The following is a 15374-nucleotide window of genomic DNA, read 5'->3' as shown; positions in this document are numbered from 1 at the left end:
GTGATTACTTATTACTTAAAAATAATATAGGAGAAAGTACACGGACATTGTAACAATGAACAGGTGTTATGGATACTGAAAATATTTGAAATAAATTCGCGGTTAATGCACCTTTAGGTCACTGGGTTAGTAGTTACCGCATAGTTAAAAATTTCTTTGTCACACTCATACAATATGACTAACCAAACTGACCTTAATAAAAGTGTATTCGAATATTCAAACAAAGCTTCAGTTAACTGAGTCACAATAAAACTTTCACTTAAAAACCATACGTTCAATTGACCGCATCTAATTTTCTTAATTCCAAACCTCGTGAACGTACGTTTTTTTTTTAATTAAAAGAACACGCTTTACATAAACCACTGATAGAGTTACCCGTAATGTGTACATGTATATTTTTTACAAGTGTCATAAATTATAAAATAATTTATTATCAGTTAATAAGAGACTATTTAAGTGTAGTCAAGTTCCACGATCGTCATAAGTTAGTAAGTTAACGCGTTAAAATGTATTACATTAAAATCATATTGTGTTTGTGCTTATCTGTGTTAAATGTAAGCTCCATGGCATTACGTGGTGGGCCATTAACGAGATACGAGCCTTGTGCCTTAGGAGCTTTACATTTCGATAAAATCTCTGACAGATTTTGGCAAGGAGTTGTCAATTTACATCTCTACTCTGAATACGCCAATCAAGTGGAGTTTAATGTTTACTTTGACAAACAAGTCAAAATTTATGGGGTAAGTCCTTGTTTTTCATATTTTTTCATTCATGGACATTCATTTATGGGGCAATGTATGTCTCATTATTGAGGGTCGTGGCTATCCCGCGGAAACTGTTTCTGCATGACGACGCTGTGCCATCTATGGCGGTCTTAAGCATGGTGGAGTGCATCATGGAGACTCATGCCGAGAGCAGTACGTACAAGCTTGGTTGGACCATCTTGTGGAACAGCGACCCCTTGGACTTTTGCCGTCGATCCGTCTGGTAACCATTAACTGTTACAAGTTGTGCCCTTTTTTTCTTTCCTTGGCGTCTACTTCCGTTCTCCGTCCAACATCCGGCCGTAACAATAATTGTCAAATAAGTAATACAACAAATCAAAACATAATGTCAAGGATGAAGTTTTATTTTTAAACGTATACTATACGATATACATTTCTCAAATGGCTGTAATTTTGTTTGTAAAAAAATACATTCTGAAATAAAGCCAATGCCCCCGCCGTTCCACTTTTAGCAAAATTAAATTCTATCTGAGGTAGTACAGACTCTTAAAGAAATGAAATAATTTATTTTTGGATCTAAATCGAAAATAATTGTTTTTTTTTTCAAACAAACCAACGTTTCGGACCTTTACAGGTCTCATAATAGACATTGCATGTACCGCGATTGGTATGTAAAACCAAGCGTGCTTTATTTTTGTACCTCCGATGATGTCACAGCGCTATTTAGTGATGAGAAACCTCTTACTAAAGTGATTGATTAAATCGAAGACGCGGACGCAACACGAATTTTGAATATTTTCAAGTATTAAAATTTATTGATTATAAGAAATTAAAAGACACCAATGAATCAAATGACAATGTCAAATATGAATATGTAATATACACACAAATAATCTCAGTACAGAGTACTAAAACAAAGTACGTGGAATTACGTCTATGTGCTAAGTTTTATTGAAATATCCCCTAGTTCGCCACTATACAGGACTTGACACTGGAGATAATAAAAATCGGTTCTCACTACTCAAAGTATATCGAGAGAAAAACGCCTTGATTTGGAGAAATAACAAAATCAACCATTAAAATAATTGCTCCTAAATTAAAGCTAGGCGCTATTTATAAAAATGAATCTTCATGCGTGAACAGCCACCCTTAAAGGTGGATGATTTTCTTCAAATTGAAATGGAACCACTATGGAAGTACCCCCTTTCCACCAAAAAAAAAAAAAAGAATGATGAAAATCGGTTCACAAACACCGGAGTTATCGCGTAACATACATACAAAAAAAGGAACATACAGTCGAATTGACAACCTCGTTTTGAAGTAGGTTAAAAATATTTCTATTCCGCTAGAATTAGAAATGGCATTTTGAAGTAAAATTACGAGTTGCAAGTTATTTTACTTAGTATTTACTTAATATTACAATACAAACAAGAAAAATACGGTAAATGCCATTATTATAACGCACACGACGCCAGAGGCAAACTTTTGCTTTTCATTTATGTGCTCAGTTACATGGTGATAATAAAATATTAAAGAACTGCCTATGTAGATTTTATTATCACAAGTAAATATGTTGTCAGTAATTTACCTACTTTTACAACAAATTTATGATCCCTGAAATAACGGAGCAAATATTGACTTTTGACATTAATGCCAATTTTGTTAATATTACCAAGTTCTTCAACATGGTGAATCCTAATAAAACTTATTGCCCTGTAAGAGGTTTAATTCAATACATTTATAGGATAGAAAATTAATTTCCTTAACAGAAATTTTATTTTGTAGAGCCTTATGTAATGACATTGGCAAGGTTTGAGAATCGTGAGACCGTCTTTTGAAATAATATTAGTAGATACCTGTTTTCTGATAAGTGTTTTCTTGAATGCCAGGATATTTCACCATTGTGATTCAATTCTTTTATGTGAAATTACTCCGCTAGTTTGATATAATTATTGTAATTTTTTTTTATAAAAAATAAGTGTTCACTTCACCTCTATCTCACCTGAAGGAAAGTGACGATGAGGTCGAGGATGTAGCACACTTAAATAATACCTATTCACTCTAGTCTTGAAAAGGTCCAAGTTATAGCGTTCGGGGAACAAGTCTGCAGGAAGGGGATTCCACTCCCTAGTCACTCGCCGTATAAATGTGGAAGCGAAACGCTTCGTGTGAATCCAGGGAATATCCACAACATAGGAGTTGAATCCCAGCCCATATCTAGTCCCCCGATGATGGAAAGGCGGAATCAAATTATGCAATTCCATCGCACACTCTCTGTGACTTATCCTTTAGAATACCGATAAGCTAACAACTCTACGGCGGTGTTCAAGGCTCTGCAGCTTCGCCTCTACGGATTCCGAGTCACCTATAAGCCTCTTAGCACGCTTGTCTATGGACTCCAATGTGGCCAGTTGGTATTTAGGAGAGCCATCCCATAAGTGGCAGCATTACTCGATACACGACCGGACTTGTGCTTGGTAAAGCTGAAGCAACTGACCCGCTGTGAAGTAACGCGTCACCTTGTAATGCAAAGCACGAACACTTAGAAAATAATCCTTCAATCCGGCCATTTTGATGTCGCTATTCACTGTAATTAACACTTAATTACAGTGAATAGCGACAACTCTAGTCAGGGCTGGTAGCTGTGAAGAAGCCTAAGTGGGCGACGAAATACTTTCATAGATTTCTCATAGATGGCGCTACGGCTAAAAAGTCGTTAAAAACCATATACAAAAATCCGCACGTAGAAAAATTCGTAAGGTCCGCTGGTTTATTCCGTGGCTTAGTTGGCTTAGCGTCTGACACGGTTTGCTAGAAGACTTCGGTTTGAATCCGGCCAAATCCTAATGATTTTTTTCTAAATCTTTGTATTAACAGTTAAATACCTGTTTTGTTTGTAATCGAGTGACGGGATCAAGAAGTCGTGCGCCTTGGGATGAGTGACACTCTTAGCCACAATAGTCGCAGTGCCTCTCAGAGGCTTAAATCGCAAAGACCTGGGGGGCAATGCCACTGCGCCCGTCACCCTGAGATTTGAAACAAGTTTGACTCCACTTATCATTCAGGCCCTGTACTCTGGTTCTCAGTTCGACATCAGGCCGAAGCAATTACTGTCAAATAAGTAATAATCGACCATATTAAAAAAACAATGTCAAGTATGAAGCTTCATTCGCATCATGCGAGAACGAGAATAGACACCCAGAACCGGAACGTAGTAACCGTCATGTAGTAACGCTCACCTAGAAATAGGTACATTGGCAATACTTCCCTGGACAAAGTCTTTCACAAGGACCTCTACTGCTACTCATAAACTATATGCCGAATAATGGTTTAAGAAATGGAGTACCAAATATATGATACGAATGAAGGAACAAAAGATATTTATTTGCCTAAAATATGGTTGCAAAATTGTGCTGTACACACTTACATTATCTTATTCTTATTCTCCATGCATGTCCATTTCTTCTTCGAACTTTTAACCTGGCCTTCTTTATTCAATGTGGTCAAGATACATATGCTTCTGTCTTTTTTTAATGTGTACTTTACAATGTAAAGTGTCGCTTTATGGTATGTTACGCGATAACTTGTAAACCGATAGTGGTTCCATTTAAATTTGAAGAAAATATTCCACCCCTAAAGATGGCAAACTAGGGGATGAATCCGGTTTCGCGCACTTTCCGGTAACCGATTCCAATAAAACTTAGCAAATTGATGTAAAGACAATCACAAATTACACCCAAACTGTCGAGAGAAATAAATGTAGGCCATACAAATATTTCTCCCGGCCCCGGAATCGAACCTGGGACCTCTGCGTGGCAGTAGGGTAACCGTTCGGCCACGGAGGCAGTTAAATTATATTTAATATAATAAACAATGTAATGTTAGTGACAAACATTTATATGTTCTGTATTTATTGTTGATCACCCAAAGAACGATTTCGGTCTTATTCCTATTACAATTAAGCGTATTATGCCTCACTACTCTGGAAGAAAGACGCCTTCGTGGTGACCTTGTCGAGACTTATAAAATTCTGATGTGTCAGTCCAATCTACCAGATATACAAAAGATCTTTAAAAGAAAAAAAACTTCAAACCGTCACGTGGTCACCATCCGAAACTAAGTCGTGCTCCTTCCAAAACACCTGCAGCACACAATTTTTTCAGCAACAGAGTGGTGCATAATTGGAACGTGCTACCGGAAGATGTTGTTTTTGCTGTCTCTGTTAAAGCTTTCAAAAACAAGCTCGACAACGGGGTACGAATGAAAGAATTAGTGCTAAAAAATGCTAAAAAAATTACTGCTGAATCTAAAACAAACGATATAAATTTCAACACTGTGTGATGTACATCGTCTGTAATCAAATAAATAAATAAATATTTATTTTAACAGAAAGTCTTACACACAATTATAATTGTAACTTTTTCATTGAAAAAGAAAAAGCAACCCCAAATTTTGTTTATCGGCTGTTTTCGATTTTTATGGGATCCCCTCATCAGATTCTGATTCCTTGGTGACAATGGGACCACCACGCTAGCGTACCCTTTCAAACAAAAAAGGAATTTTTTAAATCAGTCCACAATTGACGGAGAAATCGGAAAATATGCATAAAGCATACACCTCCTCCTGTTTTTTTTGAAGTCAGTTAAAAAAATATGTTTTAGACTTTTCAATATTTTTTTACTAAAATAGAAAGTTGTTTATATCGGCATAAATTTAAAATTAATTTATTTTTTTGTACACAAACGTCCATCAACCGGATCAGATTATGGGCCATGATCTTTATTCTAATAATAATTTATTATCCTTCTTTTTGGTACGATCAAACCATCGAAACCCTTTCTGTCTTGGTCACTTCTTCCTCTTTAACACTAGAATGCGCTCATACTACACTATTCGCATTCTATTGTTAATTAACATACTAACATTTAAGATAATATAATTCTAAATCAATTTCAATAGCATCACGGAAGTTACTTATTAAACACAATAATATGTCATTTTGTAAAAAGGTAAATACAGAACAATACAATGTAAAAAACGATACAACAAGCATATTGAACATATTCTCAAAAGGTCAATGGCAATGAATGCGACAAGGGTCATATTGTAAAGGTCTTTTAGATATGGTGGACCTTAAGTCCGTAAAGGGTTGCGATTTACTGAAATCAAGGCAATTTCTTCTGTCGCAAATGTAACGAAATTCTTACAAGTCACAAGATAAGTTTCCATGTTTTGCCTTCTTCGGCAATTGGTCAGTATTACTTTATTTATTTTCTGAAATATTATACCGTTGGAAATGCTAAAAATTTGTTCACTTTTGTATGTAATTTGAAGAATGATGTCAAAAATATTAATATAATGACAATATTTAGTCTATCACTGGCTTCCTCTCACAATGAGGTGGCTTGGGCTGTGGTTTCCACGCGAGCCCAATGAGGATATTTTCCTGTGCCAAATTTCAAATTAAATCTCGCACATACATTTTGAAAAACTTACACGTATAAGCTTGTATTCGAACCCACTACGTTCTGCTTAAAAGGTAGGAGGTGAAACTATTAGGCTACCACGGATTAAAACTAATATAATATCAAACAGTGTAAACAAATAGAATATAAATTGAAGGAAATATTATGATGCATAGGCAACACCTTGCAACACTTATGTCTACTGACATTAAACGATTCGCTCTGGACCTTTTGGAGGGAAAAGTGTCGTTTTTATTTTGACTTTCAATTATTTTGTGAAATCTAGTTTAAAGTGGAATAGGATAGTGCTATTGTGCCTTAATCGAAGATTAAAACGCGAAATTATACGAATCTCGAACTAAAATACCGGTATCGGCCCTTTTTAAGGAATCCTGAGTCAATCCAAGCACGCCGCCTCAAATTGCCTATCCTCTTTGTGGCGGCCATATTTACAGAAAAACTTATTTTTATGTTTTCGGCTGAAGGACTTTGTTTCCATGGCCAGAAAAAAACTAAATAAAAAAAAAAATTACTGACATTAAACTAAAGTACGTTTTAAACCAATGCTTGCAATGCAAAAAACACTCTTAATGTATTGTGTTAAAAGTGTATTATCAATTTAAGCATTAATTTATGAATTTTTTTCATAATATTAAGCGACGGGATGAACAAGTCGTGCGCCTGATGGTAAGCTACACGCCTATCCATAACAGTTGCAGTGCCTCTCAGAGCTTAAATTCTAACAGATCTGAGGGGCACTGCCACTGCGCCCGTCACCCTGAGACATAAGTTGACAAGTCCTATGTGCCAGTAATTTCATCAGTACCCTTTAAAACAGAAACATAGTAATGCTGACATTACTGCTTGGCGGCAGAAATAGGTAAGGTGGCAGTACTACCCTGGGTGAACTCTTTTACTGGGAGCTCTACTGCGACTAATTTAATTTACATAATTAATTTTAGTGCAAGTGGTCATAATGGTCGTGATTTGACGTCGACTTCGGTGGTCCAACGGTTTGCATTGTGGACGCTAGACGAGGTAGGACCAATTTGGCGCGGCATCGAGAGGTGCTGAGAAGCTATGGTCTCCTTTTGCGAGAGCGTAGTCTTTGGCCCGCTTGGTAGACGGTGGCCGGAGAGCCGAAGGAGGCAGTACGCGCACCTCCATCCCCCGCCGTAGACTGGATTCGGGGGACCCGTAATACCAACCTTGAGGTTGCCCTTATACCTGGAAGGGAATTTTCAGCCAAGACGAGAGTTAACCGCTGGGTTTTAGTGGGTGGGGGAGCAGCGCCCCCGAGCCCGAACGAGAGTGGTATGCGTAAAGCATTTCCTAGCGATACAAAAAGGACCACTTTATCAATTTGGGAAACAAATTTTCTAAATTGGTACTGGTCTGGGTGTTCTGGGTACTGCTCTCATAGGGAATTACTTTACTTCGAGAGCAAGTAATTTGTGTGATTGTCTGGTACATTATTGTTATTTACAACTTTGATAAAAACGAATTTATTTAAATCAAAAAACATAGAAAATGAAATTGACAGAACTATTGCTTGTCAATTAAGACGTCGACTGTGATTTTTATTTCTAAGCTACGTACTTTTCAAAATGTTTAGGTAGAAAAGATATAATTCTCAAGAGAAACAACGTGCATGACGAAGATGGTTCACACACCTTCGCAAAATGTGTGAGATCGCCAATTCATATTGAACCATCGTGGTGGACAATGGCGTAAAACTTCTTAGTTATTCTACTACTCTATGTTAAACATGTTGTTGTGTTGTATGCAAATAATTTTTTCCATCAAAATTGTGAGTTACTTGATTTCGGGATAATTTGTATTTTTATGTTTTTTTGTTTTCAGGCTTCACAAAACAGTACTTTTAAAGTAAAGGACAATTATCACAATTACACTTTCAAGCCTAAAGACGGTGTTCCATCACGATACGTATTTTTTGTTAAAATTGAAAGTTTCGAAACGGAAGTGCCAACTGTGAGAACATTTTCCATAAACAACCAAACACTTTGCGACGACATCATTAAAGTGAGTGTTTTTTCATTATTTTAATACAATATTTGATGTTAATCGCTAAATTATACCACAAATTGTCAACAGAAAATAACGATATTATTATCTACCATTTATACATTTTACTTAGATGGTCTATTAAATAAAAAAAATACGTTCAATTTCTATCAAATGTTCATTTTGTTATTACTAAATAAAATTCAATTGAATATCTTAACAGTTTCACTTAAGGTGACGTATTTCAACGCGAGGTGTGGGGGAGCGGCCCTTGCGTCCCGCAACCCGCGCGCTGAAAATTAATATGAATAAAATAAGAACAGACGGGATAATAATAATATGACACAGATCCGACGTCGGCAAGCGCCCGATAGTGACTGATCCGGTGGGCGCCGCGGCGCGTTTTTAAAAGATTAAATTTTCAAATTTTTGGTATAAATTTGAATTTAATAACTTTGCGGGTTCTGTATAGTACTTAAAGAGAAATGTCTCCATATAAAAATTATACGCAAAGTTAGACATTTTATTCTTAAATAATTCGTTTTAGAGTTTTATTTTAGCCTGTTTTCAGCATTTTACTTGATCGAGTGAAGTACGTCCTATCGTGTAATAAATTAGTACATTCTTTAGACAATATCCTTAGGTATATCATATAATTTTGGTAAGACTGTTATTAAATTGTAAATACCTAAATTATTTGGTCTCCTCCGGTCACTCGCCTTAAGATATACTCGCGGTGGTAGCTCTGCGAGAAAATCTTGCTCAATTTCTTCGAAAACTTACCATGGGAGTACGTAGAAGGCGGTACGTGTATTTGTGAATGTTAAGTAGCATTAGCTTCTTATGGGCCTCATAAGAAGGCTTAAGGTCAATCAGCGGGCAATGGGGCGAGCGATGCTCGGTATTTCCCTACGTGATAGAATCAGAAATAAGAAAATCCGTAGGAGAACTAAGGTAACCGACATAGCTCGAAGAATTGCTCAGCTGAAGTGGCAGTGGGCGGGGTACATAGCTAGGAGAAGTGATGGCCATTGGGGCGGAAAGGTTCTTCAATGGCAACCGTGCACCGGATGACGCTCAGAGAGTAGGCCCCCCACCAGGACCGACGATCTGGTAAAGGTCGCGGGAAGCCGATGGATGGGCAGCGCAGGACCGATCGTCGTGGAGATCTTTGGGAGAGATCTATGTCCAGCAGTGGGCGTCGTATGGCTGAATGATGATGATGATAAGTAGCAATACTTCTCGCTAAACGTTAAGAAAAATATTCTGACGAGACCTGCACGTAGAAGAAGAATCATAATTCCAATACGCATTATGTCATCATGGTGCAAGTTGGCCCTTCTTATCGGTAATCCGTGTAATGGGCAGATGATAACGATGAAATTTAAGTCTAAAATATACCTATACGGTAAGACAATCCGAGGTGTAAAACCTGTAATGTTGCCTTTTACCTATATTGGGGTACGAACGCTAATAATGAACATGTCTTTTACTATGCTTTCGATATTATCCAAGTCTCGGGCCGCAGATAGATAAGACTAGCGCGGAATCAAGTTGGAGGGTTCGAGATTTTTTATGATATCAAGTATAGAGAAGAATAAGCCGTGCAGTTGCAGTGCCACTCAGAATATGGGACGTAAATCGACAAGTCCCATGTACCTATAATTTCCCTAGTACCTTCAAAACCGAAACACAGCCATGCTCCCATGTCTGCTTAATGGCAGAAATAGGTATAGTTGTAGTACTTCCTGGGCAAACTCTTTCAAAAGGAGCTCTCTCTGCTAATAGCGATGATTATGATAGTGATAATCAAGACAATGACGACGATGATGGTGTTTTGTTTCAGGCATCTCAAAAAGTAGAGTCTCTTAATGTGACGGACGACAACAGATTCTACAAACATGTTTGTGGTCGAAGAGCTTTGGATCACGCTGAGCTAACTTCAGTGAGGACAGAATCTAAAGCTGGCGACTGGCCCTGGCATGTCGCTGTGTATCATAAAGATGAAAATTTAACCTTATCGTGGTATGAATGCGGTGGAAATATTATATCCAGGACAGCGATTGTTACAGGTAAACAAATTTCATTATTATCACAATAAATTCTTTCTTTCTTATATTATTCCGTCATTTAGGTTAATATTAACAGTAATATGGAAATAAATACGCGTCATATATGTTTGCCCAATATACTGCAGTGTCTCAACACAACGATCTTTTACCAGTGTGTGTCGCCAGTGATAACTTATGGCACTGAGACTTGATCGCTCACAATAGGCCTTAGAAGAAGGCTGAAGGTCATCTCAAAGGGTGACAAGACAAACTAGTCGTGCGTCTACTACTAAGCAATACGCGTACCTACAGCAGTTGTAGGGCCACCCAGAGCTTCAATCGCAAAAATTTGTCGGGCATGGCAAATGCGTACATTTAACTGGAGACATATAGTCACATATGTCTGAAGTTTATTGCCCTATTTCAAAACTGGAACGTGGTAATGCTCATATTACTACAATTTGGTAATAAAAATAGGTACTTTCCTGGATGACGTTTTTCAACAGGAACTCGTAAGTAGAACGTAATAGGACTCTACTGCTACTGTATTATTATTAGTCTCACTACGAAAAGTTTTAGTCGCAGTGGGCGCGGTACGTTGCTCGTACTGCAAATGTCCAATGGGGCCAAGACTTCTCGAGTGGCGACAGCGTACTGGGAGACTAAGCGTGGGCAGACCACTCACAAAAACCGATGATCTTATGAAGTTTCCGCAAACAGTGCAAGACCTGGCATTAAAATATAGTAATAGAAATAACATTAATAGGAGACTGGTTCTTCTTGGTAGTCTTCTTCACAAAGTGACAAATTCATTTAACAAGTACATAGATATGCAAAATTTGCCATTTACGAGATTCAGAGATTTAGTGAAACATAAAGATTATTTATACAGCTTTTGCAGGCTGTCTCTATCTGTTGGTACTTGAAATAAAAAATTGTAAATGATTAATGTGTGCAAATGACTGTTTACAAGAGTTTCTTACTCATTTTTCTAAACGGAAGTCATGTTAATAATGACGGAAGGGACGACGTCAAGTATAATTTGATTACTCAAGAAATAAAGATTAATTTAAATTTGCGGCGATCTTTGGAGGAGGCCAATATCCAACAGCGTCTTTCGGCTGAACGGATTAATCCGTAACTTTGTTTTCAAATTATTATAATTTAATATATTTACATGGAATTTGGAAACTATTCCTATTAACTTTCAAACAATAAATTAACTCTTGATGTTAATATAATAAATGCTGTGCATTATTGAACATTCAATAATGTCAACAACAATTCTTCATCCATCCAAGCTATCATTTGTGTAAAGTATGAATTTATTTACAGCTGCACATTGTGTAAGAAGAAGTGGTGAAACTCTGGATCCAGAAAGAATTATTATTGTAGCCGGTATTAGTAATCATAAGGATATGAATGAAATTGGACGACAAATGTATATAGTAAGTAAATCATTATCCTAATTAATATTTGAAGAAGCAGTGATAGTCCAGTGAAACAATGGTTACTTCTCCGGTATAATGGAATCCCGAAAGAAGGATGGCGACATCCCGCGTATTGTGACTGGTGTGTTTGACGACGTTCGTTAAGGAGATAGGTCTCCTTAACGAACGTACAATACTTGTAATTCATTATCAAAGCATTAAAAAAGCTAATTGAGTACAGCCTGTAGAAGCGGGGATTGTAAAGTTGATATAGGTTATATTTATGACATTGTTCTGTATTTCGCTTCAGGTGTTTGTTCTTAGTAGCAGAAAACAACAAGTAGTCAGTTTGTTCCCAAAAATAATAAAGAACTACCCGAACATTCCCAAATTTGCCAAACTCTTCCACATTTAAAACTTATCATGTTCTGCAGCAATGAAAATGAATAAAAATTAAATCTGCCCAAATGGCAGAAATCTGCCACAAATTCTGCACTGTTTTCAATATCAAAATGACATTGACATTGGCAAGAGGTCTCTTGTCAAAACGTTCCTTTGCAACTTTCATTATCTCTCATTTAAATATTGACCAAAATATTTTTGTCATATTGTGTTTTATTTTTTGCTTTATGTCATATCTGTTTAATTGATTATTTCAATTAGTATTTTATAGCTTTAATGTTTTATGTGTGTACTCTAAAATAACCAATACTTCAGTTTGGTAAACATTCAATCAGTTTAAATTAAATGTACTTACAAGAACGTTACCTAACTTATGGTCGAACTGAGTCAATTGTGTTGTGTTTTTGCATATATTCTAAAATACAATGTTTTACAATTTTTTTATTCCAAACTTCTAAAAATGTACAAAAATATATTGATAATTAGGCATAAACTAAAACGCAAAGTTATACTAGCAAAGTCCACGAACGGCTCTCCGTCGTTATTGGGGCAGCTTTCGCCATCTTTCTTTGGGATGCACGAAAGAAGTCTCCCCGCATCACTCCTTTCCTATATATCTAGCGTACCCTGGGCAACAATTGACGAGTACTTTACGTTGAATGGCGAATATTACCACGATGGCAAGAAGGATAGAACACGTGTTCCAAGGCTTGTGAACCTTTTTCGACATCCACTTTTCAGTACGATGTATTTCTTGACTATTAGCAAGAGATACTGCTACGAAACAATCATGAATGTATGTAACTTAGAACTGAAAAGTTAATGCTAGAGCTATAATATTATTATATAAACGTTAGTTAATTAATTTTTAATATTACAGGCAGAGAAGGTGATAGTCCATCCTAGTTATAATGACGTTGACGCAACAGCAGATTTGGCTGTAATTAAAATTAGCAAACTGAAGTTCACAGAGTTTGTCCAACCTATTTGCATTTGGGGACCTGTTTATGATAAATCAAATCTGTTCGGAAATCAAGCAACTGTGAGTCATAAGGCACTATAGTTAAGCCATATATTTTATTTAATGAAATAACCTATTAACATTTTGTAGTTCCCTGAAAAGACGATAGATGGCGTTAACTGATAATTAAATCGATATAATATTGTATTTAACAATAGGCATTTGAAATAAATATGTTAATTGAAAGGAAATTAGAAATAAAATAAAACATGTTAACAAGTAGCACTGCAGTCCCGCTTGGGATTTTCCATAAGAAGAAAATACTGCAGATAATATTGACATAAGACGAAAATATAAGTGCTACGTCTTTTCGTAAATTTTTACGTAGGTACTTTTTTAATTTAAGTTTTATTTAGAAATATGAACATAATTATTTTATTTCTAATTTCCACTTTAAAAGCAAGTTTCTTTATAATTTAACTTGAGGCGAATAAGAAACAAAATGGCAAAATATGAAGAAAAAAATAAAATTTATGTTACAGGTGGTAGGGTTTGGTTCAACAGAAGACAACAAACTATCAGATATCCTAAGGTCTACATACACGATGGTGCAAAATGACTCTACGTGTATCAACTACTCCCCAAAGCTGTACCGGAGTCTGCTTAACGAATTCACTTTTTGCGCTGGATTCGGACCTACTTCTGGTAAATAGAAAAATAGCTAATCAATTCTATTTAGGTTTTTATCTATTTGAGGGCTAAACAAAATTAAGTTTTAATATTTACTTTTAATATTTAAGAACGGTAGCCACGGTGAGGGAACACTTTTGGTTCGAGTCCAGTCAGACCGAAACTTTTTGTGTTTGTTCGTCAATAGCGTACCACAAGACAACATTTTGTGCCTTCCGTAAACTTTATGGCGTTTAATCATGGTGTCCTACGGGGCACCGTTTTAGTACCTTAACTGTTTTGTTAGACGAATCTCGTCGACTCTAAAACTTATCGATATTTAATTTTCTAATACAAGGCAGATCATAATATTGTTCTTTTGATCGATTTGGGGTATTTACTAATAATTTTACATTAAACTTTGACAGGCATCAACCCGCGCAACGGCGATAGCGGTGGTGGTCTAGTAGTATCAACCGTGCAAACAGATCACCTGATCACCTGGTTTCTGCGAGGCGTGCTCTCCAGATGTGGAGTGTCCCCTGGCCACAAAGAATGCGATCCTAAATTCTACGTAGTGTACACTGACGTAGGACCACACTACGGTTGGCTGTACCATCACTCTGGGTTGCAATTCAGAAGTAACATTATGTGATATATATATAGTATATGATATAAATTTTTTAATAGATTTTAAGGTGATAGATAACATTATAGTGTTTATGTTCCTATATATAATAGTTACTGCCCTCGAAACGAAACAAAGGCACAATTTAGTTATGTACATATTCGGAATCAAGAAAACCTAATTATTTGTAGTAATTTATGATCATAATTGTTGGATATACGGTACGCTCCAAAGGCACAACTAATCTGAAAAAATCATATCATATCAGTATCAGAGGATTTTTTTACTTAATGTACGGAACAATGCCCTTATTATGTTTATATATATATATGTATTATAATTTGTGCGTAGTTTTAATATAATTCAAGTATTAAAAGTTACTAGTGCCATTTGTATGCAGTAATAATATTTTTTGGGCTTAGTTAAGAGTTGATACAAACTCAAATGGCGTTGGTTTATTCCACGTAACAGTGAAAGTATTGAATCAGTCACTTTGAAAAAAATATACAGTAAAATTAACGATATGCACTGCTTACTATACGGTGTGGAAACACGATTTATAAAAAATTTCTTGATAGAAAAAAATACAAAGTTATCTCGGAATTTAACAAGAAAACCGCTGTGTTCAATCAACTTTACTAAATAGAACACTCTTATATTATATATAATTATTTATATTTTTCAAATAGCTTTCGTTTGTAAAAAAAATAAATTCTGAAATAAAGGCAGTGTCCCTGTGACAGGGACCTGTCGTTCGGCCCGCACAATAAAAACTATTCAGTGCGGGAAAAATTTTAATTTGAGCTGACAACTCTTAAAATAGACAAATAAGGTGATTTTATTTTAAATGGCTATCAAAAATGCAATGAAAGTTACTGTATAAAATATGTCTTATGTGTATTTAAAATATAGTTAATATCAAAATTATATTATAACTATTCTTTTTATTAGATAATTTTTGTAGCTTGGCTATAAGTTAGAAATTCACAGTGCTAGCATTAAGCTGATGAAATGCAAA

The 15374-nt window shown here is 36.0% G+C and overlaps 1 protein-coding gene across 1 annotated transcript; it reads left to right on the top strand.

Annotated features, from left to right (window-relative positions):
• Window positions 1-506: 506 nt before the first annotated feature.
• Window positions 507-14467, top strand: LOC113231844 (serine protease gd-like). Its single transcript, XM_026466379.1, has 7 exons — window positions 507-740; window positions 8054-8233; window positions 10062-10287; window positions 11602-11714; window positions 12979-13140; window positions 13602-13764; window positions 14157-14467. The coding sequence occupies exons 1-7, from the start codon at window positions 507-509 to the stop codon at window positions 14381-14383; spliced, it is 1305 nt and encodes a 434-aa protein (XP_026322164.1). The 3' UTR covers window positions 14384-14467.
• Window positions 14468-15374: the final 907 nt, after the last annotated feature.

Source organism: Hyposmocoma kahamanoa, unplaced genomic scaffold (genome assembly GCF_003589595.1).
Source record: "Hyposmocoma kahamanoa isolate Upper Pololo Valley unplaced genomic scaffold, ASM358959v1 66, whole genome shotgun sequence".
Taxonomy (NCBI): Eukaryota; Metazoa; Arthropoda; class Insecta; order Lepidoptera; family Cosmopterigidae; genus Hyposmocoma; species Hyposmocoma kahamanoa.
The sequence above is the reverse complement of the archived record's forward strand: the minus strand, read 5'-3'. Positions and strand labels throughout refer to the sequence as shown.